Below are 25,122 nucleotides of genomic sequence, written 5' to 3' on the forward strand. Positions count from 1 at the left end.
GTGAGGAATTGGGACTGAGAGGGAGGTGGTGAAAGAAGAAGATGAATTTTCTTTTCTTTTTTGATTTTTTAATTTAATTTATTTGAAAATTTTATGTATTTTTCATAAGAAAAATTGGGACTATGATTGTAATTTTTTTCTTTTTTTCCTTTCTTTTTGTTTTATTTAAACAGAATGATATATTTTTCATTTTGTAATTTTTAATTGAGAATTGGATAAAAGTTGATGAAAATGACATTTTCCATAATGAAATGTGCAAATAGGGATGAAAATACAAAAATTTGAAACATGTGAATGTTTTACACATAAAGATTAAAAGTAAGGACGTTTTATGCTTTTCTTTCTCATTTTTACTGTTAGTTTTGATTTAAATGGAACACTTATGTTTTATATTAATGTTTGATCCCTAATTTGTAAAATATTTTTCTCAAACTCATTTTTAATCATATATTTTATGGGACTTACAATTTTCATGATTTATCAACTTTTATAGTCACATATTTTATCAATTTGTATCAAAATATACTAAAAATCTAATTTTTATCTAAATGAAACAGGGGCTAGGGAAAATTAATTTGTTCTTTAATCACATCCTAGAAATTTTTTGTAAAAATTAACTTTTAGTAAGAAAATAAATAAAATTGATCCAAAATGTATATCGAAATGGTTAACAATAATGGGGAAAAAAACTACTCAGAGAAGCCTTTGTGTAACTCATAAATATTTAAACAAGTCTATAATATTTTTCATTCATAAAACAATTTTTATAGAATAAAAGGATGTTATCGTTTATAAAATATCTATACGCACTAATGATTTAAATTTAAAGACATTGTTCAATAATTTGCCATATATATATAATACCAAATTGGTAAGAGTTGATTGGTCACTGGACTTATAGGCAGATTTTTATTTGAGTTAATGTCTCATTAGGGCCACTTAGATTGAGATTGCAATTTTAACGAGGTTACATAGCATTATTCTTTCTAGTTGGTTATCAAAGTTAGAGCATATTTGGTAGAGATTTTAATTCAATTAATATCAATTTTTTTATCGTTATTTTACTATTCCAGCCGTTATTTTTTAATTCTTCTCTCATAGGTAGGGCGCATTTTATCTCTAAAAATCAATAAATTAATTAATAAAATTCCTACCAAACAAGTACTTAATTTATTTAAAACTAATCATTCAAATTTAAGATTTGTTTCACATCAATCGCTAAATTTATTCTACATTAGTCATCCAATTATAAAATATCTCATTCATCACAAGTTTAGCCTTCCCATGCCCAAAAAATCATTCTATGGAAATTAGAGTCGCGTTGTAGGTTATTGGCACAATTTTTATCCAAAAGCTGCATCTTGTAACACTAATTCAATCCACCATGTATCATAGAGGATCAAGATAGAAAATTCAAATGAATTCTAGTTTTTCAAGCCTGTCTCTATTTAAGCATGCTTCTACATTATTTATCCATCACACGAGAATACTCTAACATCGACTCACATATGAGACTTTCGACTTTGATACTAACTGATATAGGATATTACTATTACTTCACTTAAAAGCTATAGCCCATTGCAGTAATACGATTTACCCTATATTATTCATAATCAAACTTGAAATCCACTAAATTTCAATCCACTGGGTCCATTTTCGTTTCAAGTATGCTCATAGGCAAGTCATCTCTTAGACTTGGCAAAATATATGGTTTGATACACAACAAATTTAGCCCATGTCTGTCTCCATTTAAAGCAAAATTTTTATTTTTATTTTTCATACTTATTTTTAATCACAATTCATGCAATAAAATATTTTGCATGTAAATCAAAAAATTTTCCTACTTTTTAGTCACGTTTAAAAAAAAAAAATACTATTCAAAACATTATTTTTCCCAATAATAATCATCAAACATGGGCTTAGTATTAATTTTTGAAAAAATGAATACAAGTGTACAAAACTTAAAAGCACGGCGTTTTGGAACAAATCAATTTATATAACCAAAAGTCTAGTGATCATCGAATTGAAATGCGCTTATTAATTAACATGACCAATCTACGCCATACCCATTTACTGGCGATTAAAATAAAATTTTCAATAAATTTTGATGAAAAAAATTGATGAAATATATATTAAAAAAATTATGAATCCTACAAAATATGTGATTAAAATTAATTATTGATTTAGACTTAAATTATAATTTAGATTTTAATCCCAACAAACAGGGCTTAAATTTGTCTGAAATGTGTGTCGCGATATTCCTCCCCCAAATGCCCAAATAACCCCAAACGCCACGGCTAACTCGGAATTCTAGGGTTTGCAGATTTTTCAGAATATTATAACCAAAAATGGCAGGTATAAACTCGAAGGAACCCAATACAGCCCCAAAACCCGATCGGTGGTACAATCTAACCCTAGGCTCCTCATTCAAGGATGACCATCCCTCTTCCAAGTTCTGTACTTTACGCTGTATGCCTATTCCCTTTCCTCTCTCATATGTACTTGTGTATATACATGGATTCATATGCAATTTGTTGTAGAGGACATTACATTTCTGTGTTGATTGGTTTAATTCCAGTAGCTGAATTAGGTTGCATTTTGTGATAATTGATTGAATTATAGTGATTAGGAGCAGGTTGTATTTTATTTATTTATTTTTTTTTTTCCATCTTTATGATGAAATTTCATGTTGTTTTTGTTTAACGGGCTGTGTTTGGTTGACGAAAAGAATTGAAGAGAGAAGGCAAATTAGTATTGCAGTGCTTTTTTCTTCCTGTTGTGTAATTGAGAACGTATTATTGAATTGAACGAGGACTGCTGACTGCCTGATGGCTTTCTTGTTTTTGCCCTTCTTAACTTGCTGGTTTTATTTCCAGAAGATAAGATTTCAAATGCAAGGGAAGCATGCTGTTTCAGTTTTTTCTTTTCATATTCTATGGTTTTTCATAAGTTTATGAATAGCTTCAACCTCATAACGAAAGGATTTAATGGATTAGCAAAATGTGAGTGTGAAACAGAGATAGATTTTGTAAATCAACAGACAAATGGTTTTTGAGATGAATGATGGAAAAATGAAGCAGCTCAAGTGTTCAATCACAAGTAATTCATTCATAATTTAGCATATTATCTGGATAAAAATGAGTTCTTTTGTCTCTAAATCTCAATACTATTAATTCCTTGAAGTGCTTCTTTTGTTCATTCGGAGGCATTTGTTTCGAATTGAATTCTCCACGAGAACCAAGCATGTGGAGAATTGCCTTTGGGTTTTCTATTTCTCCTTTCTTAAGTTCTGGATTGTATGTTTATAGCAGAAAATAAATGTCTCTCGCTAATTTATTTATTTATTTATATTTTTTCCCCAGATGAATTTAAGCCAGCTTCAATTGATAAGAACCAGCGCGGCACATTGCACAAAAGTAAGGATAATAAGGTTACTGTTGAGTTCCAAAACAATCAACCAGGGAAGCCCAAGGTGACATTTGAGGGCATTAGTGAAGATTACAAGGAAAATGATGCTGTTCTTTTCTTTGACGGCGAGTCTTTTCGGTTAGAGAGATTACACCGTGCTGTAAAGCGGTTGAGGCATAATCGAATGAAGGGTGAATCTATATCCACAGCAGCCGCATCAGCTGGACCCTCTGATGCAAATTCACCCCCAGTTGGGAAAGTGACTAAGTATCAGCCTTTGAACAAAGAGGCAATTCATGTGATGCCGGTGGGTTCTCTTTCTAGAACTAGTTTTTTTGTTTAATAGTGTATATAATTCTGGAATCCTATTTCGAACTTAGAAGTTAATTTTTGAAAAAATAAATAAAGGATCCTGGGATGTTGCATGTGCACAAAGATGATTTGATTTGACAGAATTCTTATCGCTTTTGAAGTCTTTGTTGCCTAAAGAGGGGCACTTTTAACAATCTAGATCTCAACATGTCTTCATTGCCTTTTGGATTCATTGTGCATGCATGTTTTCTTTTTCTCCCAACAACAACAAAATTGAAAAGAATTCTCTTCAGATTATATAGTTAGCATTCTCATTTGTGGTGGATCCAGGATTTTGAGTCAGCACCGTCGACCATAATAAAATATTAAGAGCCCATTTGGTGTCCTTTTTTTGAAAAAAAAAAAAATGCATTTTGGAATAGTGATTTGATGGAGAATGTGTGGTTAAAAATAAGGAAAAACTTTGAATTTGCATGCAATATTATTTTATTGAAAAATGTAAAGTTGAAAATAAGAGAAAGAAAAATGTATTTTGAAATAAATAGGAATCAAACAAGGCTGAAAATTTAAAATATAACAATTATTTTGTTCAAATTAAACATATATAATTCTCTTATAAGAATAAACCGTACTTACCAAATGACATTGTTGTCAAATTTTGTATATTCGAAGGAAGAGCACGGGTTCGAATCTGTACAATTGAATTAAAACTTAACATATTATTTTAAACTTAGTGTCAAACTTTAACAAGTGTTATAATGGTCAAGCTCTCAATAATTCTAACAAGAGCTCACACGTTCGAATCCCCTCTGATGCCCACTCTATTGCATTAATTTTGGTGAAAATTGTAGAAGCAAAAATATTGCACAATAAATTGGTGAGTAAGGGATTCGAACTTGGGACGTCCAATATGTACATGCAAACTCTAACCAACTTAGCTAGAAGATGTATGAAATTAAAATGAATTATCAGTAACATAAGCTAAAAAATTTATGTATTGTCAAAAAAATAAAAAATAAAATTGCCCCCAGTGGATCCAGCACGCGTTGCCGTGGGTGCTCGCTAGGTGCTGGATCCGCTGCTGATTCTCATTGCAAATCTTGGCTGCTTCTGATTGTCATACTAACATAGTCAACTTTTGTTTGTGTATGTGCAGGGTGAAGTTGAACGAATTGAAATTGGGGACTTCAACAGCTCAGGCATGACTTGCTTAATTTAGAATATTTAATGTATGCATTTGGACTTTTCCCATCTCACCTTGATCTAAATAAAATCCCCACATCTTGATTAAATGCTGCATTTTAGATTCACCGAATATTTAGAGAGAGAAAAGAAAAATAAATCAGAGAGAAAACTTAGTAACTAACCCTCTTTTCCCCGCTTTGCCCATTCCTTTCTAGAATAAAGGAATGGTTATCATATGCTCATGTCAAGGCAGAAAATGAAGCTAAACTTAAAAGAAAAGCCGTGGAAAGAAATGCAGGAGTTGTCCGAAAATACAGTTTTTTTAATTCATCCCATCTCTTTGCCTGTCGTTTGCTTGTCTTCTCTCAAATTCACTTCTGCATATTTAATTGGGTTTATCCTTAGAGATTACATGGTAGGACATCACTCAGTGTTGTTCTTTATGCAAGTTTCACAGCAATGTTTTTTTATTAGCGATAAGGAAAAATAAAGGCACTTGCAGATACCATGTTTTTGATATAGAGATTGATGTACCATCGAAATTATTTTATAATGTGCCCACAACTGTGACTAGTCATAGGTATTGAACCTACCACTTTCAAATGCAGTTTTAAGCTCTTTTCAGCTACAAATAAATTTTTCCTTAGCTGGCTTTGTTGCTGTTGCCTTTACTTTTTGCATTAATTTGTGTAATGTAAGAATGTGAAAGATGTATGGGTGACTTCACTCTAAATCTAGCGGAATTTTTACCCATGGTGCTGGGGAGTAATCCTATTCTCTAGTAATTAGAATTTTGCTAGATATTTATTAATAACTTCTCCAATTCTATTCGTATTGTTGCTTCTGGTACTTGAAATGATCTTATCCTATGGATGGAGTTGTTAATTTCAAAACACATGATTAATTTATTATGAGTTTGATTCATATCTTTTGCTCTAAGGAACAGAATCTATTAAAATCTGTGCATGAAAGAATCTACTAAAATCTGTGTATGCTTAATTTTGATTGCTATTAAGAACAGTAGGACATTTGTTGAAGTCATTTCTTTTGGGTCATTTCACTTGGTACCTTTTAGATTTTTTTGTTTTTGCTGCCTTGGGCAGAATTTGAAAAAAAACTATTTTTACAGTTGAAGTGATACATTTGCTTTACTTCCCTCTTTTTTTCTCGTCCTTCATCAGATGCTAAACCTAGAAATGGGAAGGCCCATGATTATCCACTAGCCGAAGAAAGCCCTTCAAATCCATCACCAGACCTTAAGAATGACGACCTGGAGGAGCAATTGGATCTATTGAATGATGATGACGATAACAACGTTGGAGCAGGAGCTAATGGAGGAAAGTTTGATGTCAAAGAATTCGACACCGGTGTTGATGTCAAAGAATTCGACACTGGTATTGATATAAACATACCGCATCAAACTGATACAGATGATGAGATTGCTGATGTTGATGCGAGTGATGATGAAGCTGACAAGGGTGGCCGAAATGCTGCAGAAGCCCTTAGAGCACAGGTCAATGCAGAAGGAGAAGACCAAACATCAAGCTCTAGTAGCAGTGGTACTGAGAGCAGTGGAAGCGGGAGTGGCAGTGGAAGCGGGAGTGGAAGTGGAAGTAGCAGTACTGATAGTGAGAGCAGTGATGGTGATTCTGTCAACTCTATCTGAAAATCGTAAGTTGTTCTGGCCACCTCGGATCAGACACCTCACCATCGTGAATTCACTATATGGATTATCATCCACTGTTAATTTTAGCAAGTTTTTCATGGTTGGTACGTCGCTGGCACAATTGTTATATTTTATGCCTACACTTGAGGATGATAATCCTTGGTAGAGTGCTCTGCTAAGCTTTTTTCCTAGTTCTGATGTAAAATTTATGCAATTAATAATATATCTATGGTTCGAAAAGGCGAAATGGATTTGTCAAACCATTTTATTAATTTAACTATGTTAAAGACTTTTGTACCAGCACACTTTTGATACTGATTTCATGGTCATTTTGAAGTTAGCAAGATATGTTCAGCCATATCATTCTGCGTACAATTTACGTGTTCTTGCGTCTATTTTACTTGGGCAATATTATTTAGAATTATGCTGATTTTATAGAAGGTAGCGCCAAAGCAATGCCAGAAGATAATTTGGGGGGAAATGATTTGACGAAAAAGCTAATTTTATTTTAAATTGACAAATGATAAGAATGTCGTAGACATTATGTAAAACTTATGTCAACCTTGATAGACATGTAACATGATCTTATTATTTATAGTTGCTTGGAAAGTGGCATGACCATTTAACACAAGGACGAAAGGGCACAATTATGTCTACTTCGCCCCTGTAAAAAGTTTGTACAGTTTGAAAAAGGGTTTTGATTGATCAAAAAGAAGAATCTACTTCAATCAATATATGCTTTGACACAGTCATACATAACATAGAAATCACACTTAACAAGTGCTGCTGTGAAATTGATTGTAAAAGAGAGGAAATCGGCCAAATTAAAATTATCCTACGAGAAGTTAAAAATGGGAGCGTATGGATTAGTGCCGATCAATATGGAAATTTGGAATTATTACCCTATGCTCATTCTATATTTTCTCCTTGGTCAACGATAGTAGTCACAATGCAAATAATTTACGCAGTTTCAACATCTATTTGGCAACGAAATAAAAGAAAAGAAAAGAATGGGCAACGAAATAAAAGAAATCTCATGTGTTTTATAATTATAGGAACTGATTCTATATTCAATACGGGGCTCAATGGGACCCTTTTACAAATAATCTCTCATGGATTTATTGATGCTACACTTTTTTCTTGGCAAGAACGTCTTATTTATCTTGACTTACAAGACACAGATGAACAATATAAATGAATATAAAAAAGTTAAAATTTTATTAATTATGTTGTTCAACCCTATTCAGTACCATGTACAGCATTCGATAGGATTGTGATCTAGAGTAGACTGACTCCTTATACACAAGCATAATGGATATGCAAAAAGAAAAACTACCATATAACTGAGGATAGAAATATCAGATTATTGATTTTGTTCATAAGAATTTTAGATCTTCCCATTCAACTCGAAGATAGAAGAATCAGTTTTCATTAATAAAACTCAAAAAGAAGTAAAAAAGCAAAAACTAGTCACTGTTTTGAAAATGATAGTTTCTTTATATTCAGATATTGCTTAACTACACAAAGAAAAGAATTGCTCAGCTATTCAATGTTACAGCGTGTACAACAAATATCCACCACGGGCCTCATATAGGCGCTGGTGCTTCCTCTTCCTTTTCCCTGCCTATGTCATCATCATTTCTTTTCCCACTGCCATATCCATTTTCCGGAATCTTTTCCTCCGAAGGCAAATTCTTCCTGGCTTTCTTGCTGCCTTCTATTTTCCAAAGATCCCACACACGAGTTTTAGGTGGAGGTGATGCGTCTGCAATGGGTGCCACTAGTCCAGGTTTGCCATCATCGATAACAGCATCAACTAATCCATACTCTTTTGCTTCCCAAGCATTCATGAAATTATCACGATCAGTATCTACTTCAATCTGCAATGCAATAAAAAATAGCAAACAAAAAGTCAGAAATTCAAGAATTTGCCAATAACTTCTTCAAAAGAAATTGAAAAACAAAACTGAGGTCGGGATTTAGATAAACTATACCTTCTCTTCAGGCTTTCCTGTGATTCGAGATAGTATTTTGTTGAGCTTAACTTTGTGGTATGCCATCTCTCTGATGCGTATGCTCATCTCTGTTGCCTAGAAACAAATTATATCATCTAAGAATTAGTCTGTAGAAAATACTAACAGTCACATAGCAATATACCCCTACGGAATTCATCTTTTGGGAGTTGGTATGCTAAATTAACAACCATTTCAGCTGTGATAGATTTTCATTTCATTAGTCGTAGTCAGTATGTTATCGAAAGAGAAAAAGGTGCCTTACTAAAAACGCAAAAAGACCGATTGCAATGAATGAAAGAAAACTGTTATGGTAGAAATTGATTATGTAAATAGGAATTATAGGCTATCACCTTGTAAAATGTAGCTGCTCCTTTAATATGAAAACAAAACACTTATAGCATGTTTGATAAATAGGATTGGATGCATTGGAGAATACTAAGAAAGAAAAAGAAATTAAATTCTTGTTTATGATACTATCCAGTCTGTCCGATCTAGTATGCACTAGGTGGTTAAGAGAGTATATTCCATTATTCCAGATTATTTTGTATAAGTTGTTCGCAATGTAAGTTTATCTCTTAGGCGTTCAAGGTCTTATTGAAATTTTGGTGCTTGCTTAGTTTCAGTTTTAATGCTAGGACCACTATTACATTACCCAATTTTCTACTGGCTTAGTAGGTTAGAGTCTGTGTCAGGGAAGAAACAAACAGGGTATAGTAATCGATATGATGGTGATTAGTGTCGGAGGAAGAGCCAAACGGTGTTTAGTAATCGATATGACTGTGGTTGATTATCCTCAGCACATTTATGTATAAGTTTTCAGTTAGCCTGATTTCACTAAAATAGGGTTCTAGTTTAAGTCCCCGTTTGATCCCCATTACGTGGAAAAATTAATGGGGTGAATAATGTTTTTTTGAAAAATGAGTGGTTGAAAAAGAATGAAAAGTTTTCGATTTTCGTGTGGAATATTATTTTATGGAAGATTGTGTGGTTGAAAATATGAGAGAGAAAAATGAAATGTAATAGAATTTAATGTAATGGGGCTCAAACAGGGGCTAAGTCAAGGCAATGTAAAAGCTCTTTTTTCTTCATCTGCAAATAGACAATTATCCAGTCTTAGATTGGGTTATTACAAAAGGGTTCTTGACTATGGGTATGGTAGCCATACCTGAGACCCACTGTTTCATAAAGAAGTGGAAGAAACATAGAACTTTCAGAACATCAACTGATATGCTTGTCGGTTGGTATAAATAGAAGAAGTAGAGATGGGGGAAAGAATTTTGTAAAGTTTGAAAGCATGAAAGTTCCCAATAATTCAAGTCTACCGTTACATCATGTAGAAAAGGTCAGTTCGCATTCCTGGAATATCATAAGCAAGAAATAATGAGAATGTAAACCCATTAAAAGCCACCAATGTAGAGAAAAAAATAAAAAATAAAATAGAAGTACTTACTTTGCCCCCAGCAGTTCCAAGAGGTTGATGGATCATGACCCTTGAATTTGGCATGCAAAACCTTTTCCCTTTAGTACCAGCTGCAAGGAGGAATGCACCCATGGATGCAGCAAGGCCCAAGCAGATGGTTGAAACATCGGCCTTGCACAATTTCATGGCGTCATAAATGCCCATTCCTACAAGCAGCAATTCAAAGGATGGACTTCACTAATTGAAAATGCTAGCCTTTAAAGTTATAGGCTTGAAAGCTCAGAACATGCAACTTAGTTTAGCACATAAGACTTCAACATAGTACACATCTTAGCTAATCAAGTCCAAACCCTTAATGAAATAATATATAAATGAAATGCTGGCCTTAATTCTTTCAGTGTGTTAACTTGTCTTCTAGAGAAAGGTGGTGGAGATGAATAAAGATGAGACTAATGTAATTAACTAGTAGGTTATCCTCATTTATGAGTTCCAGAATAATGAGGAATATAGCCCCTTTTTGACAACCATTCTTTCATACCTCTTTTTTTCTGTCATAATCATTTTCAACCACATTCTCACAATAAAATATTCTTTACATAAACCCAAAACTTTTTCCTACTTTTCAACTACACATTCTCCAAAAATTTACCATTCAAAAACTCATTCTACCCAAAAAATGGCTGCCAAACAGGGGCACAAGCTTGTGTTTACATCTCTTCAGGAATTGGGTGGATTTATAGTTATATATCAACCACTAGAAACAACAAAGTACACATTTTAGCCATAATTAAATTAGACAATAACATAAAGAGTAAAGATCGTTTAGTAGTCCTTTGCAGGTTTAATTGATTAATTGCTGTGTGAATACTTCAATACTAGGAACGAATTAACAGTTCTCATTGGCTGAAGAGTAACACAAGCCACATTATACATTCTGTAAGTAAGAACATATTTAGGCCTTCTTATGAAATAAACACTTGTGAATTGCCCTTACAACAAGTGATTGTAAATATTGTTGTTTTCACCATTCAACAGAGTTATGATGGCTATAATGAAATGAGCAATTGAAAATATCTCCTGCATTCTGTTCTTGGTTAGAAGTTCAAATCTCAAGTGTAACAGAATAAGTTTTCACAACTTAACACAACTACAGTATATCCAAATATATGAGGAGAATTTTAAGCAAACTTGGTATGGCATCCAAACTGAACAGCACTAACAATTGACATACCAGCAGTAACAGAACCACCAGGTGAATTAATAAACAATCTGATATCTTTTTTCTGGTCTTCGGAATCAAGCAATAGCAGCTGGGTTATGATGAAATCCGCTGTCACATCATCTATCTGTCCATCACCATTTTGATTAATCAGAAAAGAAAATGTTAAGATCCAAACAACTCCTCTATAATAGAATTAATCCATTTGAATTTCACATCCCACTAGCTAAAGCTGAATAAAAAGTTAACAGTCTTGATAGCTCCATAAAAATTTACAAGGGGTGTTTATGTATTTATATTTGGCTTGAAAACCTTGTGAAACCGCTTAAAACTTAACAATCTACTCAAAATGTCAAACTTTTTACTATTACTAAAGAATTTCCCCCAATTAAATTGCTTGAAGGTATGCGTATGGATAATGATACTCAAATTAGAAACAGTTAGAACTCAATCTCTACATCATTAGGCCCAGAAAACAAAAGTAAATCAAAATATTAATAGAAAACCCAAATTAAAAACAATTAGCCATATGAAGGAAACGAGAAACCCTCGTCAAAAGTCAAAATCAAGAATTCCACTTCAGCTTTTTCATTAGTGAAACAAATAGACACGGACAGAACGACCAAATTGTAACAAAGTTAACAAAATGAAATTTACTGACCAACAAAGAATTTGATAAAGTTAATTTTTTCAACACACGATTAAGATCATTTTCCCCAAGTACGTTGCCTGAGAATAGACATATGGATAATGACGAGGACGGACAAATTAGAATCAATTAGAACTTGTGAAATCTCTACATCATTAGGCCAATAAAATAAAAGTAAATTGAAACATTAACAGAAAACCCAAATCAAGAACTATTAGCATAATAACGAAGTAAAAGTCCCATATCTAAAATCAAAATCTTGAGCGAACCTGAGCACCCAAGAAGATAATTCTCTGTCTAAGGAGCATATTAGTGGTGTCAAGCTCTTCGAATCTGGGTAGCCATGAAGGAGCTGCATAACTTGAGACATCCCAGTTACTAGATAAAGTCTGATTTCCCGAAGACGATCTCTGATTTACTGCTTTCACCGAAAAGTAGCCTTTTCGTGTTCTATGGATATTGATTGAAATGGGTGTACTTCTGGGCAATAATAAGCCGGAATTGGTGTCGGATTGTTTGAAAATGGTGGCCCTGTGGTAAAGGAAAGTTGAAGGTGCTGATGAGGCTGTAGTGAAGGCTAGAGAAGCCCGCTCCATTCCTCTTTCTCACGTTCAGTTTCTGTTTCGAATTTTGTTCACGGGAACAGATTGGGGAAGGGTATTCAACTAGGAGCTTGTTTGGCTAAGCTTAAAAGTATGTACTTTTAAACTACCTAAATAAGTAAAATTAATATATAAGTCTTTATTTTTTGCTAATTATCTTATTTATATCTATAATATTTTTTCCAATCTTATTATCAACATTTCAATAATTAACATATTTTGTCCATAATGATGGTTTTTGTAAAAGAAACCAATTAGAGAAATTTACCTACTAGTTATTAATCATTTATAAATGATTAAACAACATTTTATTCACGCATTCCGTGGATTTCATAATTATTACTAATTCGTCTATTATTTATTTATATTTATTTATAATTTAATTCGTTTATAAATAACTCCCAAACAACTTTTGTTTACCCCTCATATTTACACAAAAATAAGCAAAAAGTTACAAATCTAAAAGTTAGACAAAATTATTTTGAAGGTATGTTAACAATATTTATGGTGTGTTTGATCCCCATTCTTTTTTAAGAATATATTTTGAAATAGTAGATTGATGGAGAATGTATGGTTAAAATTTTTTTTTTTGATTTTTGTGTAATATTATTTTAATGAAGAATATGTGGTAGAATGAAGAAAATCTGTGGATTTCATTTAATTTAAGGAAAAATTATTGTGTTAAATATAATTATTCATCATTTTTTCATAAATAACTTATTTACAAAAATAATACTCTTATACTGGGAGTACAGTAAATAGATTAAAGACCTGTTTAAGTTACTTTCTTTGAAAAAATACATTTTTAAATATTAATTGACATCATTTTAATCATACATTTTTCAATAAAATAATATTACAAGTAAATTCAAAATTTTTCTTATATTATTCAAAAATGCATTTTTATTAAAATAATGTGGCTCAAACAAGAGCTAAGAATCCATTTGGGTGAGATTTACTTCAAAATTATTTTTAATTATACATTATATAGGAAATTCATAATTTATTCTTACTTTTTAATTGTATATTTTCAAAATAATAATAATAATAATAATTTTCACTTGAAAAAGTATATTTCCCAAACAAACCAAATAAGATAGAACAGTTTTTGCATGTTAAAAATTAAAAAGTATGAATATAAACTTCAAAGCGCTTGATAATAATTGAAAGCTTGTTTAATACGGCTAAAAAGTTAATTGAAATCAATTTTTTGATAGTTATTTTACTGTTACAACCATTATTGAAATTTCACTTTATTTCTAATTATCAAAATATCAATTATCAAACTTTACCACATTCCCATCAGCTTGTGTTTGTGAAATAGGGGAAAACTGGGCCATAGGATTTTCCTCATCCCAATTTCCTCTCTCTCTCGCGCGCTCCCTCTCTCCCTTTGTTCACTTGTGCATTCCGTGAGTAATTGTAGGTACTTTCTGTGTTCCCATTTTATGCTTATGCAGATTTTTCAACCTGGTTAATTTTAATAATTTTGCTGCTGTTGTTCCATTTTCACCTACGGATGCTAATCAGTTTTATGGGTTTTGAATTCATTGATTGAAGAATACAATTGAAACACCAACAACCTATCTAATGAGCTCCAGGAATACCCTTCTGCACATTATTTTCAAAAATTATAATTATGATATACTTTTTATTTGATCATAGAACAGGATATATCCTATGTGGGGGACTGTTCTTTTTTGCCATTTAATAACACTGAGTTAATTGTTCCTTGATCACCGAAGTTTAAAATGTTAAGTTTTGATCACTGAACTTATGTCAATGTCTTCAATTGCTTACCGAACTTAGGTCCATTTCTTAGATTGCTCACTGAAGTTTAAAATATTGAGTTTTGGCCACCGAACCTTGGAATATATCGTACGTTATTCACTAGCAAAACTGTTGAATTTTGTATAATATCGAGTTATAGTGAGTAATGTACAGTATTTTTTAAAATTCAGTGAGTAACGTACAATATTTTTCAAAATTTAGTGGTCAAAATTCGACATTTTAAATTTTAGTGAGTAATCGAATACATGAACCTAAATTCAGTTATCAAAACTCGACATTTTAAATTTCAATGACTAATAAAAAACATGGACATAAGTTCAGTGACCATTAGAACAATTAACTTAGTAGCACCCGGGATTGGAGAGTAGTAAAGAAGATAATAATTTAAAATCTTGTTAATATAATTTATACTGTCTAGTTGTTTCTGTGCCAAAACATGTCATTATTGTTTTCATTGTTATTCCCTCCTCATTTTTCATTAATAGTATGTTTTAATCATTTTATGTTTCATTTGGACGATGTGAATTCTTAATTTTTTTGCAATTTTAGTTCAGATAGAATATATGTTCATTGTAAATAACTTGCTTCTCTGTCAAAGTGGAGGGCAGTCAAGCTGATTGGGTCGGAAAATCCACCTTATTCCCAGGCTAACTCCCCGGATAATGCTGCTGATCCTTCCAGGTGATCGGAAAATAAAGAAATGGTTAAAAAAAAAAAAAGAAAAAGTTTTCGTAGGCGAATATAATTTCGCACGTGAAGGGTGATTTCTTGGTTTCGTCTTTCTAGACTGAAGTCTCATCCCAGATCCACAGCTTGTAAACTCCGTGCTGAGACCCTTCTTTCATCATCAAAAAATAAGAGATTTTATCAAAATTTATATATTTTCAAACTTAAGCCAGATTTTCGATGAGTTTTTTAACAGAATTGTGGCTTGATGTCTTAGTGAGTTAATCTTGAAGGGATTTCAAAGAAAGTAGCCACCAGTTGAGCCTATTAACTTTGTCCTTTACTGTATTATCCTATTGACTTGAAATTGATTAGTGAGTCTTAATATGTGCTCAAATTTGGCTCAGTTATGAATCAATGTGAACCTGAAGTTTAAGCAACTTGATTAATTATGCAATCCAATCTAGAGAAGCTCAACGTGACCATTTTGAAAATGTACGAGGCTAAAGTGAGATTCGTTTCAAACCACATAGATTGAATGAGCATTACTCAAATGATAAAATGAAATTGGCAACAAACTAATCGATTCATCTTTATTCTTTTCTGAGCCATCAGCAATGGCAGCGAAGCTACTAATTTCTCCTCTCTTCTCGTTGCACAGTTCCGACCCAAGACCAGCACCACATTCACCCATGGCTTGGACGTGGACGCTTGTCAACAAGAAACAGGAGCCTCATACTTCGAGTGTCGTCCTCCCTTGACAATGAGATTTTATCATCCACTTCTTCAGCTGTCCTGCATAATCTGCACCACTACCCGCAGTCTCTTACCTATTGGCAGATACTGCAGGAAACTCATTGGCCAGTTACTATACTTCTCTTGGTCTCTTTATTATTTCCGTTCCTGGCCTTTGGTCCCTTATCAAGTGCTCAGTTAAATCTAAGTTACCAAACTGTTATGTCCATTTTTACTCTGGACTATACCAAAATGCGATACAGGAAGCATGGTTGGCTAAGTTTAAAAAGTTCTACTCATAAGTTCTAAAGTAACTTTTTACATCGATCAAAGTGAGATATAAGTAAGCTATTCATTTTGACATAATGATAGATTTACTTACAAAATAAGTTTGTTTTTACTAAAGTAAGACAAAATCAAGTTATCCCATATTCGGAAATTCGACGTTACTTAAAAGTAACTTTTACGTATTTTAAGCTTTTCAAACATGCTTTTATAGGTTGAGAGTGATTTTATTTTCTTCATCTCTGATACGTTTTTTGATTTTGCTTTACTTGAAACTATCCAAATTGCCTTTTCATTCTAAGAACAGATTGTGCAAAAGACATTCATAGGAGAAGGGAAGGGGGAGAAGGCTCCTAACCAAGTGGAAGGAGAAATTCTTTCATTCTTTACTTGAAATAATTTTGTGGTGTTGGATAGAGGAGATTCGATAACGTAAGCCACTAATTCTATCACATGTTCCTTAAAAGTAGTGTTTGATAACAAAATCTCTTTATGCAACAACCTTGCATGCGGTAAATTTCAGAATTGTAACGTTTTCACATCTGAAGAATTTCAATGTCAATATTTAGTTCAACTAGATGAAATATGACCAAGGGTTAATGAGAACTTGCAGCACCATAAATTCTCATGCTCATATACTTCAATTGATATTTTCCTTCTCAGCTTTTGTAATTGGTAAATAGCATGCTTATCATCATGGTTTATGTTAATTTATAGCTTAGGAGAAGTTTTCAAGTTCTTCCATGTATAAGAACATCCAAAAAGCCACTTTTCCCGGATGCTCTTCTTTTAGAAAAGTGATGGCTAATTCTTCTATTACTGTTGGTTATGCTCAACCAGTACCAATGGGTTGGTTGTCTTTCATAATCACTTAACTGATTGCAGATCCAAATGGTAGTATACACTTATTCTCCAACTATGGATTGCCCTAAACCGTTTTCTCTTAGACATACAAAAATTGTAAGATAGCCATGGTAAAATTTAGTTTTCTTCATAGTGAAAAACCTGCCATTATAAAACTCTGTTTTCTTGCATGTTTCTGATATTTCGTTTTGCTTATTTTTATAACATGTTTCTATTTACTTTACGTTTGAAGGTACTATGGTTCCAAGCCGTGGCCAAGCAGCATTGCTCACTTTTTGTGCCAGCACAAGTCTGGCAAGTGTTGCCCTTGTTTTGACAATTACTCTTCCAGACATAGGAAACAATTGGTTCTGGTTGACTATATTAAGGTCCTGTTTGACCCACATTCTTTCCAAAAAATACATTCTTAAGTAGTGGTTTGATATCATTTTAACCACATATTCTTCAATAAAATAATATTAAACACAAATTCTGAACTTTTCCTTATTTTTAACTACATATTTTTCATCAATACACTATTCAAAAATGCATTTTATAGAAATAATGTGGCTCAAACAAGGGCTAAGTCATCTAGCGTTAGTTATTTCCTCTTGAAACCGAGACTACATTGTCTAACATGTAAAATGGATTTGGGGAGTGTATTATTGGATGAAAGCATCTAGAAAGGAGCGGATCAAGGTCAAAATGATAGTAGGAGATGATGGAACCCTGTCGGAGATAATTGTACAAGGTGATGACCAACAAGTGGAGCAAATGAGAAAGGAGCTCCAGTTCAGTGAAAAAGGCATGGTTTATGTGAAGGGCATTTTTGAAAGCTGAAATTAGATGTCATCTCATGTCTTAGGTTGTTCTTTGTTTTGATTTCTCATAAGAAAGTTTTGATGTGTAATTTGTGTATAAATATGTATGTCACTAATGTTCTATTTAGAACGAGCACAACATGAATTCTTATACACATTTCATTGTTGTGGTTTTGAACTAGTTTTCAATGTATCATGTTTTTTAAATTTAGTTTTTTGTTTGGTAAAAATTAAAGTTTAGATTTTAATCTAAATCATAGTGAATAATTATTTTTAATCACATAGTTAGCCCCAGTTTGTTTCCTATTATTTGACAATTAAAATGAAAAATATGACTGTTATATATCACATCAAACTACTATATTTGAATTTCTATTTTTTGTGTGGGGCTCGTAACGATTATATTTTTTATTATCCTTTTTACATTAATGGAAAACAAACGGAGCTTTAATAACATCCGCAACTTCTTAATTATACATTTCATTATCATTTATCAAAATTTACTAAAAATTTAATTTTAAGTCTCCATATGTTTAGCTTACCCTTTTTTTTTTTTTTTTTTTTTGATGATCGTGGGTGTTCGAGCTAGTTAACGTGCACCTCAACTAATTTTACGGGGTCTTAAAGTTTACAATCGGATACTCACCTCAGTGATCTAAAGAGAATCGAATTGGTGACCATTGGAGAACAAATCTAAAATCTGACCACTGAATTACCTCTCAGGGTTACAAACTGATATATATAATGTGAGACTTAATTTTTTTTAGAAAATTTACTTTTTGAGTACAACTAATCTTGCATGAGAACTTCAAAGACATTGTTGAACAAAACACAATATTATAAGTGGAATGGACATTGATGTTATCTTTGATTAAAAGCCTTTACAAGAGATTTCCCTCAATTTTCTTCAAAACCAATATCTCAATTTATTTCTTTCCTTTCTATTTTCTAGGAAAAGTGATTGATAAATATATTCTTCATAGTTAAAACTTTGACCTTGAATGTTCTTGTGAAGACTTCCATTAGTCTTGATTTCTTTCGATAAATCTTAATTTAAATTCTATTTTTACTTTTGATTGAGTAGATTAATTAGGCTTGTGAGTTCGTAAGAATAAGAAAATAAACAGTGGTGAAAGAATGGGCTAAATCACAATGTTACAAATTTACTTCAATTGATTTTGAATTGTCATTCAAAAAGTATATTATTTTTTTGGAGGAATTTTGTGAATAGTAACGCCAAAATAAGTATAATGATGGTTTGTAAATCCGTGCCGAAAATTGGACAGAGTAACGGCAAAGAAAACACAAACAACAAGAAGAAGAAAGTAGGGACAAAGTCGAGGCAAGAGTTGGACTCTTTGTCCTTAAGTCGAATTTGCCCCGCAACGGTGCCTACGGATTTCGACAATCGACTCCCAAGATACAACGGCTACACTTGTGTTTGTAGCACTCCAAAACACAAGTACAACGAACCAAATTTAGGCTTATGTACTCCAAGGATGAAATGAAGGAAAATCAAAATAAATGAAATGATTTTGATTTTGGATAGAAGAGAGGATGAGAGATGTTTTGCATATCAAAATTGTAAGGAATAGGACACCCAAAGGGTCCTATTTATAAACCATGAAAGGGTGTGGACGAAATGGTTGAGGCCAAACCATGCACCCTTTCCAAACAATGCACCTTTATGAAAATGTGTCTATTCACTGGACAACCGTGCGACCTCGCACGGTTTTACTCAAAAAATCGGAATTGAATTTGACGTGTGATCGCGCGGTTTACCAACCATGCGGTCGCACGGTCAAATATTTTGACCTAATTTTCGTCCTTTTTCGTAATTTCTCATTCATCCGATATTGATTTTCGAAATGCCAAATATACCCTTCAATACATGCAGAGAAATCAAAATTCTCTTTGTGCGCCCCGAAGCGGCGAAGTGGCAAACAATTTTGCCTAAACGGATTGAGTCGAGCTTTTGAGTATTTGGCCGAAGTCGATATGAAATCACTTTAATCGATTTTCAATTTTCGATTTATTTAACCAATATCCAACAATTTTTAACATCCCAATAACACTTTTTAATATTCATTTCTTAGTCCAAACCAACCAAAAAACTAAAAACCAAGCACTTTTGTAAAATCACACAATTCCAAAAGAAATTTGCACCAAATAAAAAAGAAAAAGAAATTGCTAAGTTTCACGTGTTCACACGTGAGGATAAAGGGGCATCGGTTAAACCGGTCCGGTCGCGTATGCCCCCAATTTTTGTACCCCAAAAAGAAATATAACAAAAATTTCCCAAAGGTACAACCCTAGAAAGCGCGCACACAGGGAAGTTTGATCAATGGCGGAGAACTAGAAAAATTCTATCTCCATTTGCCGAGAATGGCGTCCCACATTCATTTCGCTACAGAGTCATCCAACTGATCTCAACTACAAATCCTCATGACAATGGTTTCGACTTTCGCACCTTGCACATTTTCAATTCTTTTCGTTTATTTCCATATATTTTACTATGAAATTGATGAATTTCCGAGAAAATGTACTTAATATCAATACGTATGAATTTCTGGATTATATCCTTGTATGAGAAGGGTAAGTTGGACAAACATAATTTTAACCAGGATTCAGGTTATGCTGTATTTGTAGCATTGTGATTGTTTTGACAAGTTAAGATTTTTTTGAGAGAAAAATGCCTTTTAAATTTGATCAAGGTCTTTGAATTCTGTATTGGTTAAATAGTAGTTGGCGAGTATAGCATGCAATAGCTTTGGCGATGAGTCGGGGAAGTTTCAGATAAAAATGCGCTATGTAAGGACGTTTTTGATCTTTCATTGGGATGTGGTACTTGGAGAAAATCTCCGGTTAAGTTTGGTAGCATGGTATTGTGATTAGAAATGATTGCAAAGTTTAATGATATCATGAAGTCCAAGACGACTGCCTCAACTGCCACACTAAGCGTCAATGTTGTCAATTAGCCTTAGTCCCTTGTTACGGAAAGTTGTGGGATTCACTGAGGCCGTTGTTTAACATACATCATTTGAAATATGCAAGAGATCAACAAAGGCCAGCAGTTGTTGCTTTTTCAGTGTCAGGTCTTGGTTATACTCTCCAATCAACAGAGCATCTTATAGTTAATCGCTGAAAAATAGACTTTGCAAGATAATGGGTTCAAGTTATGGAAGTAGTATGAAAAGTTGGAATTGCAGCAAATTGGTTGCTGCATTTTGTATGTTTGCTCTTTCATGGTCCTTGTTCTTTTATGTATCATACATGAATACACCTATATTGTCACCTTTATTAATGATGGCTGCTCCTTCAACAACCATGGAGCGTTTTGTAGAAATCTTATCTCATCAACTGTTGCTGCAGAAGTAGTGAACCCATTAACATGTCATTGTCCATTTAGAAAAAATCGAGTCCCTAACTTCCTATTGGTTCCTTATCAAAATTATGTGGGACTCGTATTTCTGTTTATCTGATTATAAATTGATACCGTCGGAAAATTATCTGTTCGGAATACATTCCGTATGTTTTGATTTTCTTTGCTTATTTAATAAGTAAACTGTATGGTGATCATTGTTTTATTTTTGAAATCTTAGGTACCCAGTGAAGAAGATATAGTGGTGGGAAAGAGAAAGGAGCAAGAGCATAGTGAGTCTGAAAGGAGTAGGAAAAAGAAGAGGAAGCAAGAGGCTGCACCTCGTCCAGCTTGCTCTTGGGTGCATTTTAGGTGACATTCAATATATATAAACTAGGATTTAATACGAAAAACATGCTGTTTTTATATATGCTTGTTTTATATTTGTCATAGTAACATTTTGTGGTAACATTATAGTCGAGAATTCATTAAGGAGTACACTGCTTCGCATCCTGAATCTTCTGGCTTAAAAGTCGTAAGCATCTTTTTCTTTATTTCTTATATTATCCATATAATTATTATTTAGGAAGTATGGTTAAACAAATGTAGATCAACAGAAATATTTACCTGTCATTTCAGGCCACAAAAGCTGCCTCAGATGCTTGGAAACTGATGAGCCCCGATGAAAAAGCCAAATACACTAATCGTGCCCGTGAGGTGTGGGATAAGTACTTGAGCACTACCCCTGCTCGTGTTGTTAAGCCGAGAAGACAGGTGTTTTCTTGTTCTAATTTTTGCTAGCTTTAGTGAATGAAGATGTTCATCTACCTTAGAATCTTAATTTACTGAAAATCGTATGATGCAGACCAAACTAGTTACAAGGTGCTCTCCTGGTCGTTTGCTCAATGTTTTGCAACGACTCACTCCTGACCAGAAGGATGCTGTAAAAAGCATGGGATTTGGAAGCATCCTTAATCTCAGATGCCGAACTCTGCGCCGAAGTTTATGTCTTTGGTTACTAGAGAGGTTTAACACTGTCCGGCGCAGTTTGGAAATTTGTGGTGAGCGCATTCCTTTGACTCCCCAGGATGTCGAACTTGTGATGGGATTGGCATCTAGTGGGAAGGATGTGGTGAATTCAGGACCTGATGATGTGATTACTGATTTGCGTAAGAAATACAATGCGACAAATCGTGGGATCTCGGTGCGTCTCTTGGAGGAGCGTTTATCAGTTCCAGAAGCTGGAGAGGATTTCAAAAGATCTTTCCTCCTTTATGTATTAGGTACTCTTTTATGCCCCACAGCAAGACTGGATGTTAGTCCGTCCTTCCTCCACTTCTTGACAAACATGGACGTTGTCCACCAGTATAACTGGGGAAAATTCTTACTGGACCGGCTAGTTCGGGAAGTAGCCCGCTTTCGTCAAGGGAAGCAACGAGCGGTTGGTGGTTGTCTTTTGTTTCTCCAGGTGAGTGTTAATGATAGGAAATGTCCCTATATTTCCTCAATTTATTTGCCTTTGACTATTATATTGTCTATAGCTCTTTTACTATGAGAGTGTTGCCGTTGGAGAACCATCTGAACTAGCCCCTGCTGTTTTTCCATGCTTATCCTCTTGGGGTGAGGAAGAAATCAGTGAGAGAGAAAAGCAAGAGCGAGAGCTCGGTGGTTATGGCTCTGGAGAGGTACAATTCTGTCTTGCTTCAAAACCTGACCACATTTTCAGATTATCCAAGTTTAAGTATTCTGTGCAGGTGGTTTGCAAGGAGAGAGGCCTTGGAATGGGACCACTGGGTTATAGGACCCAAGCTGACCGCGACCCACTGATAATAAGGTTACCTGGGGATGAGTATTGCCCTCAACTGGAGCAAGATTTGCATCAGGTCTTTATATTGAAACTTCTGTTCTTGCAGTGTGCTATTGGATTGTTTATTTGAGTAAATCTATTCCGTGCACCCTTCTTTAGGCATGGGGTTTCCATAGACAAACTTAAATACAGCAACTTATACATTCATTACAAAGTGACTCGCAAGAAACACAAATGATTGCTGTTTGTTCGACATTGTATTTATATTAGTTGTCAGGCTTTTGAGTGGCTCACAAGATAAGCCCGATTAGAGGTGTAACCTGGTCATCCGACACAATTTCGGTACAGGCACAGCCATGTCCTAGACTGGCACAATAAGGTATACGGTTTATGAAGGGTCAGCATTCATTGGCCCATGGTCCATGAAGGCTCACCCACATGGGCGTTTCTACATTTCCTGGGAAAGCCTAACAGCCGAAATTTTGGCTATTGGGTTTTATTTTTGATGTGTACCAACACATCAAGGTATATTAGGCCCATATGGGCCTTTCCAGATCTTCAATGAAAGGCTAGCGCCAAATGTGTGGCCAAAGTTTGGCAAGCTTTGTCTTTCTTTTTTCATTTTAAAATTCAATACAAGTTTCTTAAACAATAAGCCCAAGCAGGCCTGGCACGACCAACGTAGGATTTGTTTCCCGTGAACTTTATTTTTTTGGACTAGAGGAGGTGGGTGAATATAGAAATTCTAAGTAAATGGGTACATCTGCCATTGTTCTTACTAGACATAATCGGCTATAATTCGAATTTTATCATTTTCTTCTACCAGTTTTCTTCTTTATTAGAAATGTTGGTTACTCTGTATGTTTACATTGCAGGATGGTGAAGATCATCTTGAAGGGGGTATCATTACGGCAGAGGTAACTATTGATTTCATTATCATCTTTTAGATTCTATAAAATTATCTCCCATACAGCATGTAAAAAGCAGAATATGTCAACAATGGTATAACTAGAAACCTTCCACATTTACGAAGCATGGGGAAGTTTACACATGTTATGCATGAAGCTTCACAAAAAAGATGGTTGGAGTCCATATTATATGATTAAGTAGAATGTTCTGTAACAGTAAAAATAAAAGAATAATGCTATTCATAGTGAGAACTACCGTTAGTCGTCTTACTTGGCACGCATGTGTCAATTTGTTATTTGATGCATGATGCAATAAAAAAAATGCTACGCCTCTCTCTCAGATCTCGTTTTTATGACTTACGATATTTTTTGGTATCTCCTTTGTGTGTATTTTGTATTTTCATAATTGAAACTAGTGTAGTTATTAATGGTACTAAGCTCATCGATGAATTATTATACATCTTTAGGATGATATTCTCATCAGTGGAAATGAAGGCTGTGCTGTCTCTATGGATATTGAAATTGCTGATCCAGTTAGAGCACCATGTCGAAATGCTCAGTATGGATGTATAGAAATTGTGGACTGCACAAAGAGAAAAGAACACGAAGAGATCTGCATCTGGGCTCCCTGTGCTTGCCCTATTCGCAAATGCATATTCGTTGGCTCGTCTAAGCAGTTATCAGAGCACTTCAGCAGTAAACATTGGGATTCTGGGAGGCGATTTGAGTATAATAGTCCTTTGCCAGTTACCTTAAACAAGAACGAATCTAGCCTTGTTCTACAAGCAGAAAAAGATGGTATTCTCTTTCTTCTCAACAAAGGAACGGAGAGTATTGGGCATACAGTCATGATAACTTGCATCAGCCCGAGTTCGTCAAAAGAACAGTTTTTATATGATCTCGTGTCTGAAAGAGGAGATAGCTGTCTCAGATTGAAGTCGTATACTAATAATTACCCCGGTCGAGTTGAAGGATCTCCTCCTGTGGATTTCCTTCTGGTGCCATATGGTTTTATCAATTCGACTGGATCGTTAGATCTGGAGGTTTGCATATGGAACTCGACAGATTTAGGAGCCGATTGATCTGGAGGAGCTCGTCGTCTCTCCCTTTTAGGAAATGTATTTACTTGCTATGTGCACTCCTATCCAAGTTTGAAAGGTGGTGCGGGTGATTTAAGGGCTCTAATGCATACTGAATATTCAGAAGAGTAACAATTCACTGGAGAAGAAGGGTATTTTAACGTGAATTGTTTTTTTTTTTTTTTTTTTTTTTTTTTTTTTTTTTTTTTTTTTTTTTTTTTTTTTTTTTTTTTTTGGTGATTTTAAAGATCACTGATAAAAAAGCTTGTATGGCCAAAGTATTTTGACTATCTTCGCAATTGTTGCAATATAAATTCTATATTATCTTAGTAAATACTCTGTGTTTGGCA

General features: G+C 33.9%; 3 protein-coding genes and 1 long non-coding RNA gene across 9 annotated transcripts; 3 read left to right on the forward strand and 1 right to left on the reverse strand.

The window, feature by feature from the left end:
* The first annotated feature begins 2,246 nt into the window (after positions 1-2,246).
* On the forward strand, positions 2,247-6,931 carry LOC111382794 (ELL-associated factor 2). The gene is made up of 4 exons (XM_023006828.1): positions 2,247-2,469; positions 3,363-3,715; positions 4,877-4,919; positions 6,087-6,931. The coding sequence occupies exons 1-4, from the start codon at positions 2,349-2,351 to the stop codon at positions 6,569-6,571; spliced, it is 1,002 nt and encodes a 333-aa protein (XP_022862596.1). The 5' UTR covers positions 2,247-2,348; the 3' UTR covers positions 6,572-6,931.
* A 1,053-nt stretch (positions 6,932-7,984) lies between these two features.
* On the reverse strand, positions 7,985-12,538 carry LOC111382789 (ATP-dependent Clp protease proteolytic subunit 3, chloroplastic-like). The gene is made up of 5 exons (XM_023006825.1): positions 12,144-12,538; positions 11,238-11,352; positions 10,037-10,212; positions 8,566-8,661; positions 7,985-8,451 (listed from the first exon to the last, which is right to left on the reverse strand). Exons 1-5 carry the CDS (start codon positions 12,468-12,470, stop codon positions 8,158-8,160), a joined length of 1,008 nt encoding a protein of 335 aa, XP_022862593.1. The 5' UTR covers positions 12,471-12,538; the 3' UTR covers positions 7,985-8,157.
* A 1,212-nt stretch (positions 12,539-13,750) lies between these two features.
* Positions 13,751-17,779, forward strand: LOC111382799. 6 transcript variants are annotated; one of them, XR_002700607.1, is made up of 4 exons: positions 13,751-13,902; positions 14,866-14,948; positions 15,595-16,385; positions 17,050-17,779. It is a non-coding gene; the product is annotated as an uncharacterized LOC111382799 (long non-coding RNA). The 6 variants fall into 6 exon arrangements; XR_002700610.1 differs by having other exon boundaries at positions 14,876-14,948; XR_002700609.1 differs by having other exon boundaries at positions 13,751-13,898.
* Positions 17,780-19,899: 2,120 nt separating this feature from the next.
* On the forward strand, positions 19,900-25,106 carry LOC111382790. The gene is made up of 9 exons (XM_023006826.1): positions 19,900-20,071; positions 21,220-21,350; positions 21,456-21,513; positions 21,618-21,752; positions 21,844-22,446; positions 22,520-22,663; positions 22,733-22,861; positions 23,661-23,702; positions 24,161-25,106. Exons 1-9 carry the CDS (start codon positions 20,063-20,065, stop codon positions 24,773-24,775), a joined length of 1,866 nt encoding a protein of 621 aa, XP_022862594.1. The 5' UTR covers positions 19,900-20,062; the 3' UTR covers positions 24,776-25,106.
* The last annotated feature ends 16 nt before the right edge of the window (positions 25,107-25,122 follow it).

The sequence above is a fragment of the Olea europaea genome, unplaced genomic scaffold (assembly GCF_002742605.1).
Source record: "Olea europaea var. sylvestris unplaced genomic scaffold, O_europaea_v1 scaffold256, whole genome shotgun sequence".
In the NCBI taxonomy this organism is placed as follows: domain Eukaryota; kingdom Viridiplantae; phylum Streptophyta; class Magnoliopsida; order Lamiales; family Oleaceae; genus Olea; species Olea europaea.

Bases quoted from the DNA above. Each gene is read 5' to 3' on its own strand.
- LOC111382789 (XM_023006825.1), bottom strand. From the start codon at position 12,470: ATGGAGCGGGCTTCTCTAGCCTTCACTACAGCCTCATCAGCACCTTCA. The intron at 11,353-12,143 runs GTTCGCTCAAGA...GGTGATGGACAG, and splicing joins TTATCTTCTTGGGTGCTCAG to ATAGATGATGTGACAGCGGA. The intron at 10,213-11,237 runs GTATGTCAATTG...TGCTGCTTGTAG, and splicing joins TGGTGGTTCTGTTACTGCTG to GAATGGGCATTTATGACGCC.
- LOC111382794 (XM_023006828.1), top strand. From the start codon at position 2,349: ATGGCAGGTATAAACTCGAAGGAACCCAATACAGCCCCAAAACCCGAT. The intron at 2,470-3,362 runs GTATGCCTATTC...TTTTTTCCCCAG, and splicing joins CAAGTTCTGTACTTTACGCT to ATGAATTTAAGCCAGCTTCA. The intron at 3,716-4,876 runs GTGGGTTCTCTT...GTGTATGTGCAG, and splicing joins AGGCAATTCATGTGATGCCG to GGTGAAGTTGAACGAATTGA.
- LOC111382790 (XM_023006826.1), top strand. The intron at 22,447-22,519 runs GTGAGTGTTAAT...TATTGTCTATAG, and splicing joins GTTGTCTTTTGTTTCTCCAG to CTCTTTTACTATGAGAGTGT. The intron at 22,862-23,660 runs GTCTTTATATTG...TTTACATTGCAG, and splicing joins TGGAGCAAGATTTGCATCAG to GATGGTGAAGATCATCTTGA.